Source organism: Acipenser ruthenus, chromosome 13 (assembly GCF_902713425.1).
Source record: "Acipenser ruthenus chromosome 13, fAciRut3.2 maternal haplotype, whole genome shotgun sequence".
NCBI classification, from domain to species: Eukaryota; Metazoa; Chordata; class Actinopteri; order Acipenseriformes; family Acipenseridae; genus Acipenser; species Acipenser ruthenus.
The window spans coordinates 4,520,446-4,537,718 of record NC_081201.1 but is presented as its reverse complement, the minus strand read 5'-3'; the positions used below and the strand labels follow the sequence as shown (position 1 = coordinate 4,537,718).

The following is a 17,273-nucleotide window of genomic DNA, read 5'->3' as shown; positions in this document are numbered from 1 at the left end:
TAACTCTTGGTCTTGAGTAGTTATGACTGTAACAACCTCATGGAAAACACAGCAGCAGCCACTGTACCTTTACTTCTTGAGCTTTAATTAGTCTGCGTCACCTGCACCCAATTTAAAGACTTGGCGGCTATGAACCATGACTTTCCCAGATGTGTTGAATACGTGTGCAGCTGTTCCAGGTGTAAATGCGCCTTAGAGTCCAAAGCAGCAGCAGAGAGTCAGGCAATGGTTCTGAACTATTTTATCCCCTCATCTCCATCAGACTACCTGCACAGGTGAGTTCCCACATACAGTTCGTACAACCCCATACATAAGCAATATCGCTTCATCAGCATGTTAATAGGTAATCCACCAGGTCTAGATTAGATGTAAAATTATCATCATGTCTGGTCCAGTAAAATTCAATTTCACCTGGATAATCGATTTAAACCTTGATATCCCAGCATCTTTAGATGGACAACTAAACCATGAAATGAGTGCATTGATATTGAAATATCATCTATTAACAAAATGCATTTTAGAAAAGTGTCAAGGGGCTTGGACAGAAAACTATGCAAATATTTCTGCACAAGAAACACGCAGACACAAGTTCTGTTCACCAAAATATTTACTTATTTGTTTTCCTTTAAAGTATCCATTAAATAAAAAAAATAACATATACTGTAGCCAAAATAAAAGATCAATATGCCCAAAACAATCCCTTTTGTGTGCAAAAAAGTCAAAACATTTAAACATCAAAAGATTTCAAATACGTACACGTGTCCAAAGCAAAACAAAATAAAGGTTTACTAGAACAGAGGATAGCATTCGAATGAATATAAAGTGCTTACACATGATACGGAATTCATTTACGGAAAAATGTCATAGATTTAACTCATAGTGCATTATGGGAAAAAAATAGCAAAGTGTCTTCAAAAATACCGTTATATAAATATTGGAATTCTGTAAAGCTAAATACACAAATTCCACTTATATGGAAGAAGTAACTCAATACTAGTCAGCATATTACAATGCAAAAAAAGAGAACAAATACTAAATTATAGTAACTGATCTCAATTCATTGTTTTGATCACAACATTCTAGTCTAAGTACACTGTACCGGATTATGATACCATTGGAGAAGCTGAAGCAGCTCTGGTAAGCGGACATCTTGGCGGCTCTGCTGAAAGGCTACACTCTCAAGAATCGAATTTCAAAACATCCCTCTTTTCCAGAAAAAGTAATAACTATATTTTTTGAAACAAGGATTAACCCTTCCATCCCCCCATAAAAAAAAGAAAAAATACATTAATGCTTTCAAAAACCATGCATCAAAAGTAAATGTAAAAAGAGATATATGTTATGTGAAATATCAAACAAACATAAATCTTTAGTATATGTTTTTTTCCCCAAAAAAACAAAACAAAAAAAAGTGCATTATTAAGAAAAAAAATAATAATAATAATACATAAGAGGTTTCACTGGAAGTATGAGTAGAAGCCGCTGTCGCTGTGACCAGAACGTTTGCTCAGGTCCTGCAGGAGGGTCAGAGGGTCGTTGGCCTTCTTTGGCAGTTCGGGGGAGGGACCTGGGCTGGACGGGGGCGGAGCCCGCAGAACACTGGCGTAAGAGGCAGCCGTCTTGTTTTCGTCCAGGTAGAACTGCTCACTGCCTTCCAGGCAGTCAGGGTGAGCTGAGGGAGAGGAGAGAGAGTTTTTCTTAGAGGGCTCCTGAAAACCTGGAAAACCTTTACAAAACCAAAACTCAGTTAGGTTTATGGTGTGGGTAACTTGAGTATTCAGGCACCAGGCAAATATGCTCATTACTTTATAATAAATAATGAAATAATGTATAATGTGATATATTGTAAGTCGCCCTGGATAAGGGCGTCTGCTAAGAAATAAATAATAATAATAATAATAATAATAATAAATGTTTCTACAGCTGCCTGGACAGCTCCTTATAGTTCCCCAATTAATTAATTACATTATTTAAACGACTCTTGAGAAACTGTGTAATAAAACTGCTGTGGCAAGTATGTTTAGTTCAGAGCAGATTTAAGCCAGTGCTGAAATTCCTTGCATCTTGTCCCTCCTGTGCTCTGGTTTCTCTGGCTTGAGCAATCTAAACCATTTATCAGGCTGAAATTTAGTATGCTAGAGAGAGAACTCAAAATGCAGTACTCCTATGGAATACCTGTCATTACCTGTACTAAATACATGTTCTGCTTTCATAGTACAGAAGACACTTGTTAATCTAAACTGACCTATAACCCAATCAATGCTACCATACCAACACACACCCACTGCAGCTGTAGAAACCAAACTTTAATATCATTACTCTGTAATGTGGGAATAAAACTTCTGTAGCTATCTGTGCATTTATTCAATAGGTTATTACAGAATTGCGGAATACAGGAATGCCATACTTTTAAATCTTTATTTTATGTTTGTATTCAGGAATACCAAGATGTTTGAATTATTATTATTGTTGTTATTTATTAATTTAAATCAGTCTCCTAGAAGGGCACACTTGTGACCTTAGGCCACAAGCTACATTTTTCTAAAGCATACAATTATAAAATCTAATTTGTTTATTTATAAAGCAATGGGTTAACAGACATTGGAGCAACAGAAATGACTCGGTTTTCAAATTATGACCTGTTAAGGTCATCCACAGAACATCTAATGTCAATTAAAGCACTCTGTTTTGCTACAGCGAGACATTTCTGCACTCTTACCTTGTAGCTGCAAACCAATACTGAGGAAAAGGTCACAATTTTCATCCTTTTTAAAATCAACTGGATTTCACAATGCTGTTGACAACCAGCTAGATTGTACATGTGTTGACCACATACACTGCCCGGATACACATCTAAACTAGGTCATTAGGCTGACCTGCTTCAAACAATTATAAAAAGAAAAGGAAAATAATGAAAAAATATCACTAACTCGGGCAGAAGGCACCGCAAGTTTTGAGATGTTCTGTTTCGTTTGGTTTAAAAGGCTTTGATGACTCATCCAGCGAGTAACTGGCTGACACTTGAGTGAATGCTATTTCAAGCAGACTCTGGTAATTCTTTGTCAAACCTGAACTGAACTATAGTAACACACACGCACCCGCAACTTGGAAAACAAAAAGCACACTTCACAGTTAAAATTGCTATTTTGAAATATTCCATGTTACATTATGCACTTAAACAGGGTAAACCTGAGCAGAAGCAGCAGCTCAAGCCTGCAGTACCTTGTTGGCTGGAGGGTGTGTACTGCCTGTTGTAGTCTGCGCAGTCCTGAGCATGCAGAGCTGCCTGGCCTTCACTGCTCTCCATGGGGCTGAAGGCACTGTCCTCGGTCTCTTCCACAGCCCGCTGGCCCCCTGTGGAGGCGGGTGAGAGCAGGTCCGGGCTACAGAAGGGGCTGGGCTCCTGGCTGGCTTGGGAGGAGGGAGACTCCTGCAGGGTAGATGGAAAGCCTCGCTGGTACAGCGGTCGGCCCACTGTCCGGACGTCAATCTGTCAAAAACACCAAGTAGTTGGTATGAAATTCAGGTCAAATCTGAAATGACCCCTACCACTAAGCCATCAGTGCAATTAATTAATTAATTAATTAATTAATTAATTAAATTAATTAATTAATTAATTAATTAATAAGTCCAACCTTTTTAAAACTAGTTTTACAGTTTCTGATAATAGGTTCTGGTTTTGACTGGGTCCTAGAACTGCTCAGGATGGGTCTGAGACTTTGACATATGAAACTTCAGTTTCTATTCTGTTAACTCACAAGAATTTCATAACAAGAGAAGAGATGACATGAACTTGCACGGTCAGCTAGATTTCTACAGATGGTGGTTTTGCATACACGATTGGATTGCTATGGACAGAGATAAGAGGCAGAGGAAACCGAAGAGTCAATTGGTATAAACAGATAATAATGATTGGGCCAATGGCATTAGAACTACTTCAAAAGATAGACAGAGAGGGCAGGGTAGTGCACGCAATAAAAGCATGCTTACAGAGATTATTCAAAACACGTACACAGAACAGAGCCACAACATGGGTTTCCTGATAAAGAATAAGGTTAAATCAGGTCCAGCAATAAGATTGGTTTATTTGTGGACAAAAACAGCCTCTTGGGTGATGCTTCTGTGAACATTCGATATTGATCTCAATCCCAGCTCTGGAGACACAAAAAGGCATTATCACAACGCCACTTAGTTCATTTCTCACTTGTGTTTAAATTTGATTCATAAAGTCACGGTTATGGATTCATCAAAATTCCAATCTTATTCTGCATACAGATGTCGTCCCCATGCATAGAACAAAAATAACATGTTTATGTTTAATAGGAGTTCCTGAGATCAATGGTTTTTAGGATTATAATAGGTTACAATATCGGGTCTAGTGTGTAATACTATAACAGGAATCATTTTTCCTAGTTTACGCTCAGCTGCAGGATATGACAGCTCCAACACATTACACACCTACACATGTTGTATCAATGTTCTATAAATACAACCTCTATTTGCGAGACAGAAAGTATTAGTATCAGCAGCCCCCATATATGCGCCTAATGATACAGATTCATTGAAGCATGCTGGCAAAATAAAAGGAGACCAAACCACAGGGTTACTATGCAACAGGATCTGTAAAGGTCAAGCCCCATTATTTTAGATGTTAATAATAGATGTTGCTAAGGTTTTCCAGAATGCATGTGCAATGCATTTATCTACATTATCAGACTAGAACAAGACTGGTCAGGGTTATGCTATAAAAAGTATAAACACTACTCAGATTAAGGGAACAATCACTGCTAATGACAGAATCTTCACAAATTCTTGCAAACCAGCCATTAGTTGTCAATTGATTCTTAAGAGTAAGTATCAGGGGTTCCGAAAAATATAACGTGACACGTCCCCATGTGTTTCTACAACTGTTTAAATAAAGTAATTTTTGTTTTCATTGTTAACACCCTGACAACTTTTACACAACCGTTCCTCAGCTATTTTCATAATGGCCGCTCTAGTGCACTGATAGTGTAAGGATTATTGTCCACATTGTCAAACAGGTAACACAGCAATAAAGATCCATGATGTTGTACGGAACAGAAAAGCCAGAGCACTTGTTATGTATTTTTAATCGCTCTCTTAGAGGACAGATCTCAAACCCCAGTGCACTAAAGCAGCCATTTTGAAAAGAGTTTTGAAACTGACTTGAAAGTTCTGTGTAAAAAGTTGTCAGGATGTTAACAATGAAAATAAAAATTACAGGTACATTATTTAAACAGTTGTAGGAACATGTGGGGACGGGTAACGCTATATTTTTAGGAACCCCGATTCTTACCCTTTAAGCTTCATTTACACGCTCGCAATTTAAACCACTTCCACGTGAACTCGATAACTTTAGCAGAATATTTATCTGCCAAACTGGCTGGAGAATGTGCAAATGTGTGTAACACAGGTAATGCAAGTGTTTGAAGGCATATTTTGTGCTTTCAGTTTTGTATTTGCTTACGATTGTAAGTCGCCCTGGATAAGGGTGTCTGCTAAGAAATAAATAATAATAATAATAATAATAATAATAATAATAATAATAATAATAATAATAATAATAATAATAAAGAATACAAGACAAGAAATAAGAACTGAGAATGTTAAGGGTCTACCATCACCTGTGAGGTTTAATTTGAAGAGACAGGTGACCTTAGGCAGAAACAAAAACTAGAGTGCTCTATGCCAGCAGGTCATGACTCCAGCAGGAGAAGAGTTGCAGGTCCAACAGTTACAGACACAAGCACCTCGAGGAAGAGCACATCAGAAGAGTACGTTTGTAGAGTGGAGGAGAGTTTTCATTACAGGGTTTTGCAGTCTGCTGCAAAACCTTGTAATAAAGACAACCTTGAGATTTATTTTACTGTGGGTAATGTGACGACAGCTATGGCCAAAAGTTTTGCATCACCCTACAGAATGAACTAATTTTGCTTCATAAAGTTCAATGAAACCTGCTGAATAATGTTAACATACTGAATTACATAATGAAAAAACTGACGAATATCAAAAAATGTTACATTTTCGAAATCTAACATGAAATATGGTAAACTACTATTATGGCTTCCGGTAGACTTTTGCTATATCATTTTGTAGTTTCTAAATTAAGGTCATTATATATATATATATATATATATATATATATATATATATATATATATATATATATATATATATATAATTGTGTATTCATGGACATGTACAGCTAGCAATAAACAGTGTGCCATCTAGCAAGGTTTAAAATGGAAACGCCACAGCTATAGGATATTAGGACAATTAAAACATTCTTTGGAGCAATCAGTCGTTGTGTGGGAGGCATCATCTCAAAGCAATACTACTTCTTCAGCATGTGTTACTACAGTGATTCTAAGAACTGCAGATGGCCTAGCCTTGGGGCATATCACTGGAGATTCTGTTGGAACGCAGTGTAAAGGACACTTCTGTGAGTAACAGGATGATGCACTGCAATGGCTTCTCCGGGATCAGTATGATGGAAAGGGAGTCAGACACGACTGTGTGCGCACACACACGCACGCAACATAATACGGGGGTTGTGGTGTGTTCATAATCAATCTTTGAAAAAAACCCAAAACAAAAACAACAAATGATTAATTTAGGAGGTCATTTCAAAATGACAAAAAAATACAAATTTGTATTCAGATTACAATTGGTAGAGACCAGGGCTAAAAGGGATGTTTTTGTTTCTAATTAAAGGTTTTTTGTTAAACAATTAAAACAGGAGGAAAAATAAAAAGGGGTATACTGAGCCTTGCAAGATGCTTAACAGGCTAACTGCTTTGTTTACTCTAATTAAACTGTGTGGGCAGATCCAAGTAGCAAACACAGTAAATCAAGGTAAATTATTATTTTCTTAATGGTTCCTCTTGAACATAAAATGATTGAGGTTATTTGTCTTCAGTACAATAAGCTGCATATTCTCAGTCAACACCATCCCTGCTCTCAGGCAGACACCAAGACTGATGAGGTGAAGCTGGAAATTCAATCTGTACAGGAGAAATGCAATGCGTCTGTAGCAGCTTTACAACTCAATGCAATGCAGATAAAAGACTGCATGCATCTGCCATCTTTCCACAAACGCAACACAGTAAAGATTTAAGCTCCACTTTTATATTAAGTGCAGTTTGGCTGGTCTCTTGGTGCAGTTAAATCGACACAATGAATTAAGACAAGGCCGGGGACTCCATGAAGATGTAAGAGCTTTGTCATTTCAATAGCATATACAGTACACCTAACAAAAAACAACACTAATGACACTTGGGCAAATTCTGGAACTTTTACAGCATAAATTAAAAAATCGGCAAAATCCAAAACGCATACTTAGGATGACGATATAGTCATATTAAAATTAAATGACATACAACTTATTGTATTCCGATTATGCTCTTTTTAGTAGGAGGGGGTTGTATTCTAGAACACCCTCTCCCTTCACACACACACACATTTTGGTAATAAACTGATGAATGTCAGTATTGAGGTGACAGGTGTTCGGTTCAGTGTGTGTTTGGTGATCCTCAGCTGTGCAGCAGACAACCTGAAGGGCTTGCAGTGTCCTGCTCGGCTTTGAACAGACCCCTTCACATCTGCACACTGCACTCCAGGGCATACACTGCAGCTGACACTGCTCTGTGCATGAGTTTCCAGAGAGCTCGCACTGCCCTGCGCAGCTGGGATCCCAGGATCATGCCTCACAGCATCGCTACAGGAGCACAACCCACAAACTCCAGTATTAGGAATGATACAGAAGAAGGTTGACAAGACAGATGGATATTAATATGTTGCCAAACAGCAGCTGTCCTTGCCCGACATAAAACTAAAATAAATAAATACATTTGGCATAGGTGCAGAAAGACGGGCCACACGATTTACCTGGTGCAGAAAGACGGGTCGATGTTAAATTACTACATTCTTTCGAACACACGAAACGAAACATGGCCCGTCACTGAAAAGCCTGGACTGTCTTTCTACACTTATGCCATAAATTATTCTTGAAAATAACAGGACAGTCTTGTTTGTTGTAATGTGCTTATGTAAACAGGATAGACTCAAGAACTCTTTTCTGAGTTTACCCAGCTAGGAAGTACTGTAGCAACACACACAGAGATTCTCATGCCACATACTGTATTGGGCTGTCAAAAGTAACAAAAAAACAAAAAATAATCCAATAAAAAAGCAGCATTAAGGTTGATTTCTTGTTCAAGACACTGTGAAATGATACTTGAAACTTACAGATGGGCTCTTGACAAAAAGACCACTTCTGAGTAACCGCAGTTGGGGTGTTTTGTTTGCGACGAAGATGGCTGTTTGAGGCTCAAACGCATATTATTAAAGTCCTATTTTGCTGGGAGGCTGACAAGTGACTCCACTATTAGGTTTGTAGTAATTATTGTGGTGTATGCTTGGGGATCCCCAGAAGGCTTCAGGTGTACAAGATTTCTCTCTATTGTGCTACACAAGTATAGGGAATAAGAGCATGGATGTTTGTTCTGGAAACAGCATCCCTCATTTGACTTCTTTTTCTACCTTTCTCCATAATAACACCTCCCATGGATCCCATATATATATGATTATTATTATTATTATTATTATTATTATTAACACAATACCCTTTTAAGATGCCAGGCATTATATTATATTATGTCGTTCACAGCAGGTAAAGGTTTGACACTACCTGCAATATTACTGTGTGCGAGTACAGGCTTGACCACACAATGCAGCTCAGTTCTCACCTAAACAACGGCACAGTCCATTACTTCTGAAGTAACGTCTGCAGCTACAGCAGACATCATGCTTGTTTTGTTCCATCTTTTGGAGCAACCCAAACCACCACCAAAATCTGGTTTGAAGAATCATATATATCACAGCTTGGAATACTCAAGGCATTAATGCTAGGACTGGACCAAGAGAACAGTCATGGTATCAGGTTTGGCATAAGTTCCAATTCCAATTCCAATTTTAATCAATTCCAACACATCATTGATCAAAATTGCAATTAACAGTATTCTGTCAAAATGAGCTTCTCACAGTGGCAAAAAATTATTTACATCAGTCATTGTGAGTCAATTAAATTGGCTTAAAAATGAAAGCAATCACAGCAATTGTTATGTCTCTATAATATCAATATCAGTTCCAATTTCAATTCCTTCAAAGGAATTGGAAACTGATTTAAAAAAAGAATTGGAACTGAAAAACAGGGACTGACCCCTAACCCTGCATGGGGATTGAAATAACGCTTTAAATGAGCAATGTATTACCTCGGATTCCCTCTGAAACTGCTTTGGGCTGGCGTAGAAGTCTCTCTCATGATGGCAGTGTGGGTCACCGTGCTGTGCTGATCCCAGGTCGGCTCCAATGACTGTGACCACATTGTGAGTGTTTAGGGGCGGCTGCAGCAGCATACGTGCGGAGACTGGAGAGACGGAGGAGGGGAGGTGGGGAGAGTTGGAGTGGACAGCTGATCCGAATTCGGGCAGCGGGTAGTTGGGGAAGTGAAAGAGTTTCTGCTTGTGATCCGGTGTGTAAGGGGAGGGCCCGTGTTCGAGCTTGCCGAAGTGGGAGATGCGCTTGAGGCTCCGCTCGTAGCACATCGGAGAGGGGAGAGGAGACAGGGGCCGAGTCGATGAGGAGCAGTACGGGAACAACTTGACTTTGGGGGAGATCTCTGCAGATTGTGCCGTGGTTCTGGGGTCATTCCAAGGAGCATGCTGTTCAAAACTGAAAGGAGAGGGAAAGAGCTTCTGTAACATGATACCACCATAAACCTATCCACACAAGACAGTCAGGGGGAAACTAGAACCTCATATAGTCCCCATTTTGTGTAATGCAGTGTTTCAGTGAAGCGTTTTAGTCAAATGTACACTGTAATTAAACCTATTAACTGCAAAATACATACAATGCAAATTACAAAACATATACACATTTAAATCACACAAGTAATTGTCTTTGAGACCAGTTCTTGCCCTTAACAGTGTATTAAAAAAGATTTTCCATAATGTACTATAGTTCTAACACTTTACTGAAGAACACCCAATGTGGATACCTATATTGTAATTGTTGTTTGTAACTAAATATTATAGTTTTAAATGTTTCACATAGATCTTTTAGCACTGTCAACAAATAAGTGTACAGCAATTCTGGATGTGTCCAAACTTTCCAAGCCTGGCTTCTCCTGAACTAATTCAGGCTTCGTCCTTTGTGACCTTGTTTTGCTTTTCGCCTGATCACCCAGAATCAGCGAAAGCTGTACTGCACCGGTTCGCATTGACACCGACACTCTGCATGACAGACAGAGGTCAGACAGAAAGATTTTTAATCAGTTTGGCTTAATCCACTGAAAGAGCCATTTTGCTGAGCCTAGTGGGAGAGTCTGCAATAAACGTTTCTCTTACATACGTTTATTATTATTATGCCACCTCTACTGAAAAGGCTCTCTTAAAATGCTAGCTCACTGCAACTGCATGCTAATGAAGAGATGTCAAATGTAATTACTGCTTTGTAGAGAGAGAGAGAGAGAGAGAGAGAGAGAGAGAGAGAGAGAGAGAGAGAGAGACTATAGGAGTAGACAGAACATGTCCCATTGCATAGCAGTTTGAGCAATTTTAGGATTATTAGCATAATTATGTTGCTTTGACAATGCATCCCCCTGGACTGCATTAAAAAAAAATGCAAATGAATGGACTGAAGCCATTTTAGAGGACGGGGAGACGTGTTCTTCTCTGGGCAATGGTGGTCAGGTGACCCCAAGGCAGAAACTGTTATATTAAAACTCAAAACCAAAATGCAACACCTGCCAAAAAATATTACAATAACTGCACATTGTTTTATTTAAGATTTTGTGATCGACCGATTTAAAAATCATGGATAGACTACAGCAAAAGATTCACTTGACATAAGAAAACCAAACAAACTAACAAACACTTTGCTGAACGCCAGGAATGACAAAATGGGAAGTTTACAATTTGTACACATAAAGCAGTGCATTAACAGATTTAACAGAACAGCTAAAACCTAATTTGCAAAATCCCCTCACTGTGGATGAGCCAGTGAATCGCTCTGCAAGTTAAAGCAGTGGAATACACACCCGAGCGTGTGACCGCTATGGTTCGTCTAATTAGGCTCAGCTGTGTTTAATAAAGCTCATAGTAAAGCCTGAATGGCTCCAACTGCAATGCAATGGGAATCTTATTCCCATCCTCACAATGGCACTCGGCACTGCAGATTGACTCCTAGCATCATGAAGTGCCTCCACAATCTGGACAGACTAATCTCACTTTTTTAAACTCTTGTGCTTCTATAGGGGCTGCTAGAGATTTTTAAGCAATTTCCTGGGTATTTCCAGCCTGATCTGCAAAATGCTGGGAGAGATGAGCACAGCAGAGCAATTTAATTCAATAGCACGTCTTGTCATGCCACATGGAGAGGCAACTTTGGACAATGAAAGAAATCACTCTGTGCATATACTATGAATGTGGGAATTGTCCCTTCACAGCTGCCAGTTTTAAATCAAGAGCTCTGCCCCCAGAGAACAATTTAGATGAGGAGCATGTGGACTCCAGCACCACAAAACCAGATCCTCAAACAGTACAGCTCTCCAAAGGGCGTAATGACAGTGTCTGTGTTTCTATTACACCCAGCGAATGCCTCATTTGAGTTTCTTAAAGAAAGCTTTTGACCCATCTGTAGAACCACCTGCTTTCAATCCACGGTTTCTTGATATACTAGTCATTCGAATGAAATTGACAAAAGATCACTTACAAAAAGATTTGAATGCATTATTTAAATTAACATTTTCTGTAATATCACACCTGCGTTTGTTGTGCCTCTTAAAATAAAGTCCAGAAAAATCTCTTTCTAGCGCTCAAATTGCTAAAACAGATTTGAACACAGGTGAAACAAAGATAGGGCACCATCTAGCCCCCTCACAAAACACAAACATAAAGGAAAATAATCTAAATGAAGGTACCTCTCGTGTACAGATAAGTTGGGATCCCCGTGATAGCTGTCGATATGATTTGCATCGTGCTGGGATGAGAGCCGGAAGACGTCATGATTCTGGACTAGAGGGCTGTGCATGTTCAGAGACTGAGGAACACTATGATGATGATGATGATGATTAGGATGGTCATTGACCAGGTCACCACACTGCTCCATCCACTGGCTGAACTTGGAGATACATCTGTCAGAACTTTGCACATTCTCCCTCATTGCAGAGTTTACTAAAGTGCCAGAAAACAAAAAGATGACAAGGAAATATAATCAATTTAATGCAACATGACCTAATGAGCATCAATAACAAGTTACCAACAGAGCAGGAAAACCACATGTCAGTAACCTGGATGACCAATCCTACATCCGCTGCATGTATAGGGCAGCAGTGTGGAGTAGTGGTTAGGGCTCTGGACTCTTGACCAGAGGATTATGGGTTCAATCCCCGGTGGAGGACACTGCTGCTGTACCCTTGAGCAAGGTACTTTACCTAGATTGCTCCAGTAAAAACCCAACTGTATAAATGGGTAATTGAAGGTAAAAATAATGTGATATCTTGTAACAATTGTAAGTCGCCCTGGATAAGGGCGTCTGCTAAAAAAAAAAATAAATAAATAAATAATAATAATAAATGTCCGTATATGGACTCGGTTACCAGATAAAAGCAGCCCTGGGTCAACACTATAAATGTAAATAAACAAAAACAGATCACACGCATTATCTTACCGTGGGTGTCGTTCTGTAGGTTTGTCTGGGGGCTCCCTTGTGGGGCGGTGACCCCGGGGCTGCTCAGTCCTGGAGAGAGGTGAGGAAGCAGGGGTGCTGGGGAGGGGCTTCTCCTGATGTGCTCCATGCGGCCCAGCAGGGGCGAGCGGCAGGGCTCAGGGGAGGAGGCAAAGGGCAGGGGGGTCCTGTCCAGGCTGTAGGGAAGGCCGTCCATGCTGGGGTTTCCGGGGAATCTGCTGGGGCTGTGGAGACCCTGCGGACTGAAGCTGTGGTGAGACTTCACCTCGGAGAAGGAGCTGTTGAAATATGGCTTGGCACTATGGCCGAACTTCGGAGCCGAGCTTCTGTCCATCTGACCCTCTGACAACCAGAAGGGACTCCCACCTAGAGAGTCCAGATTTGCTAAATACTGAAATGGGGGAAATAATGTTTTTTGATCACCAGACACACAGTAAACAGAGTCTGCAGTAGGAAATGCTAATCCTTCCTAAATAATCAGAACGCATCAAAAACCAAATGGCACTAATTGAATGAAGGTCATTAGCATGCAACATCATTAGTTTAACTGATATAGCCTACAACAGTATGATTCAATTGCTTCAGAATAACAGCGTCAGGCGTACTTGTTTTTTTTTCAAAATTCAGTAAGGTTATATTGTTAAGAAACTTTATAAAGCAGAAAATGAACCCATTACAAAGACAGCATTCTTCCAAAGTGGGTTTTGACAAGTCCGTTTGGGGGGAAAAAAAAATACTGAAAGAAAAGCAAATATGCAAGGTATGCAATTATATATCTTTACTTCTGTAGAATACACATATTCTTTGGAAACGCATAATTCATAATTCAGTTATTTTAAAAAATAGCAAATACAATATATATAATGGTTGGAGATATCCATCCACCCCGTACCTTTTCTTTCATTTCATTTTCCTTCCAGAGCTTCACAGTCTCAAAACCTGGAAGCATTTCTTCTCGACCTGACATGAAAAACAAAAAAAGAGATTTCCTTATTCTACAAACATTTTTATTTTAAAAAATCCTTTTTTTGCAGGGGGTTTAAGAAACTAATTTCCAAAAAAAGAACCCTGAAAACTTTTCCACTTCTGAAGCCACTGCGTGAGAACTGTACTGCGTGAGAACTGTACTGCGCAGGCTGCATGATTGGCAGAATAAGGGAAATCAGTGACAGCTGGGTCCTGCTGGGGGTTCACACAACTCCCAATCACCGCCATTGTAGCTGAAGCTTTATTCTGATACAGAGGGATGATGGGTTCAATTGCTTACTGCTCTGCCACATGGATCGCTGAATAAAACTAAAATGAGAACAAAATTATAGCTGCAATTTAATACTGCCAAAGAAGCTTTCTTTAAAATAATACGCCTCTGATTATTTAATTTTAAAACAGCCTGTAAAAAGATAAAAAGCCTTCATAAAAAAAAAAAGGAGAATATACAATACACATATTGAAGTCTTCATAGGCCATATAGACTGTACTACTTTATCTGGTATAGACTGCTGAATGTAATTATTATTACAGTTTGTAATGGCAAGCATTGATCAGTATTATGTATTCTTGATACAAAATATGTAGATAATTCTGGTCTTAAAGGCTTACAATTTTTATTATAGATTTATTTATTTTTTTAAATGCAGACAATTATTCGATTTCTTAGGTCTGTCCTAATGAAAAGGGAGGGAAAGGGTTTCCGAAAGGCAAATACACCTTTTTTTTTTTTTTTAAATTTAGTCGTCGCCAATTTTTTACCCCGGTTTTCTCCCCAATTTAGTATTTAGTATGCCCAATTATTATCTGTATCCTCGGCTCACCCAGCCGTCTCAGGAAGCGGAGGCTGGAACACGCGTCCTCCGAAACGTGCTCCTGCCAAGCCGTCATTTTTCGCACTGCAGATCCACAGCAATGCCACCAGACCTATAGTGCCGGAGGACAACACAGATCTGGCGGCTCCACTGCAGAACCACAGGCGCCCTATCGACCACAGGGGTCGTTGATGCGCGGTGAGCCGTGGATTCCCCTGCCGACCTAAGCCCTCCCTACCCAGGCAGCGCTCAGGCAATTGTGCCCCGCCCCCTAGGAACTCCCGGTCGGCTGTGACATAGCCTGGATTCGAACCTGCGATCTCCAGGCTATAGGGCACATCCTGCACTCCACGCAAAGCGCCTTTACTGGATGGAGCCCCGGCATATACACCTTTAAGAAACAACTTGCCAAGCTCTCGCAGGGCTCTGACGCTTGGATGAATGGCTGCGTGATGAAACCAACAGCCTCCATGACTTAACAAAATTCCATGGCTTTACAATCACGTCTAAAAACTTTCAAAAAGGATGGAAGTCGACATCTGTAACTTACAGCATCATTTAACAGAAAGGCCTGAATAAAAATCTCTCTCTCTCTCAGAGAAGCAATCGCTGGCTAAGGTGCTCAATCATGTAGAACAGTTTAGAAGGGGGGGGGGGGGGGGGGGTGAGTGACTGCTCACACTTTACAACACAGCCTGGGTGGGAACATTTCATTTCTTGTTTCAAAAAGCTGCGAGTTGAATTTGTAGAAGGTGTAATTATATCCCCATCCACTCCAAATACAAATATGTAGAAATACTGCAAGCCTTCTAACAGCTCATATTATTTGCATGAGATTAGACTATCAATGGCCTATAAAAAAAAAGGATGTTTTTGCTTAGGTTTTTTTTTTGTGTTTTTTTAATCAAAAGCACGAACACTGTAAACGCTTGATTGTCAAGACTCTGCACTTAACTAATCCATGCAATGGGGTTTTAAATACTTTCCATTACAGCTTAAGAAAAAAAACCAAAAAAAAAACACCCAATTACAATTATTATGTAAGAATGTTAAAATTTGCTTTATTAATATTCATCAAACTGAGCCTAAATCCCACATATTACACCCAAATTTAAACAAGCAGGGTATGCTCACCTGTTTTGCTGTGTTCCACACTGCCATCTATGGATGACTGGTATGTCTGGTGAGGAGAGAGAGGTCCAGAGACAAAGGGTCCAGGAGACAGGCGGCCCTGGTTTTGTAACAGGTTGATATTATAGGCCACAGCTGCCTGACAGGCCATGATCCGCGGGTCTAGCGGTAACCGGTTCTGGTAGCCAGAGCAGGGCACCTAGAAAACCAACAGAACCACGGGTCAGCGCTGTTCTCTGTTTCAATGCGTGTAGAAAACAAAAGGATTACTTAAAAGGTAGATGCCACTTATTTCCTGCAAGTGCTTGGACTTGCTAGCCCTCGCTAGGGATGCATGTTGCTGCCGTGAGATCTAGTTTTCACTTTACAGTTTTGCGTACATCTAAATAAACACTTGTCCAACTGTGATGAAACCTCTTAGCATAAGCTAATATAGCAGATCACAACTGGGGGGGGCTCGTCTGTCCGTCTGTATGCCTGTACGTCACACTTGTGCATATGTGGGGAACCGCTTATCTAGTGAAGAGAATAACAAAATCTAGTGGTATATAGAGGCACATGTCCATCTATTTGTATGTCAAACTTACATTTTATGTGCATACAGTGGTTGGCTTTTTCATACTACACAGTGCTCTAATTTTGCATTTACAGGTGTGACGGTGGATGAATGCGAGCGACATGCTTATTTAAAAATGTCAGATGGTGACCGAGGCCTGGGGATGTGATGGCAGCATGGCTTGGTTTACAGGAGACCCAGCAGGACAAGCCATCTAAAATACAAGGCACAGAGGAAAGCACACTCCCAATTCATGCTTTTCAAACACAGATTATATAAGGCCTGTCTGCAAGCAAGAACATGTTACCCTGTAATCTGTCAGATTTCATAAATCAAATGTGGAAATGGGAGGAATACAAACGCGTTAGTAACATAGATCAAACGGCAAGAAGATGACAAATGCAGACCCCTCTAGCCTTATCTTTTGGGGAATCTGAAGCATTAAACATGAGCATTCTCAAGGAAAGAAAATCAGATAGTGGAAGGTGCAAGGTTAAGCAGAGTGAGCTGCAGGGAGCGGGTGACACTGGCTGAGAGGACTGTTATTTTAACCCTCTTGTGTTTAGTTGTCACAAGCCTTTTTTGTGGAACCGGGAAAATAAAATTAGCTTGACCCCCCCATGAGCCAGCGCAATCCACAAACGTCAGGGAATTAAGAGGAGATGTGCTAGACGCTACAGAAGGACATGGACAGAAAATCCTTTTTGCGGATGAGGGGGCTTGGATTTTCCATACATGCGGATGACTCACCACTTCAGATGCACACTGCAATACAAATGAGGTGCACAGCTCAGAGCACACAATGATGATAAATATTTAAAAAGCTTATGAAAAATTATATAAATAAAAAGAGGTTGGGGGGAGGAGTGACATTACTTGACCTCTGTGCTAATTTGACTGGCAGAACACTGAATACACTGTCAGTACAGATCACTAGAAATGATAACAGATATTAACCTCTTCTGCTTCCAGCGTTCGTGGTTGTCTATATCAAGTTCTGCCCACCTCTTCACTGA

At 40.0% G+C, this 17,273-nt stretch overlaps 1 protein-coding gene across 2 annotated transcripts in view; it reads right to left on the bottom strand.

The window, feature by feature from the left end:
• Window positions 1-589: 589 nt before the first annotated feature.
• LOC117417987 (probable helicase with zinc finger domain) overlaps window positions 590-17,273 on the bottom strand; it is a 41,610-nt gene continuing 24,926 nt past the window's right edge. For both annotated transcript variants that reach the window (XM_034030458.3, XM_059035495.1), the window contains exons 25-31: window positions 15,705-15,900; window positions 13,661-13,728; window positions 12,751-13,159; window positions 12,002-12,254; window positions 9,294-9,753; window positions 3,223-3,490; window positions 590-1,672 (exon numbers count right to left, since the gene is read on the bottom strand). In XM_034030458.3, coding sequence (XP_033886349.3) covers window positions 1,458-1,672; window positions 3,223-3,490; window positions 9,294-9,753; window positions 12,002-12,254; window positions 12,751-13,159; window positions 13,661-13,728; window positions 15,705-15,900 — 1,869 coding nt within the window. In that variant the 3' untranslated portion in view covers window positions 590-1,457. The remainder of the gene's footprint in view (window positions 1,673-3,222; window positions 3,491-9,293; window positions 9,754-12,001; window positions 12,255-12,750; window positions 13,160-13,660; window positions 13,729-15,704; window positions 15,901-17,273) is intronic.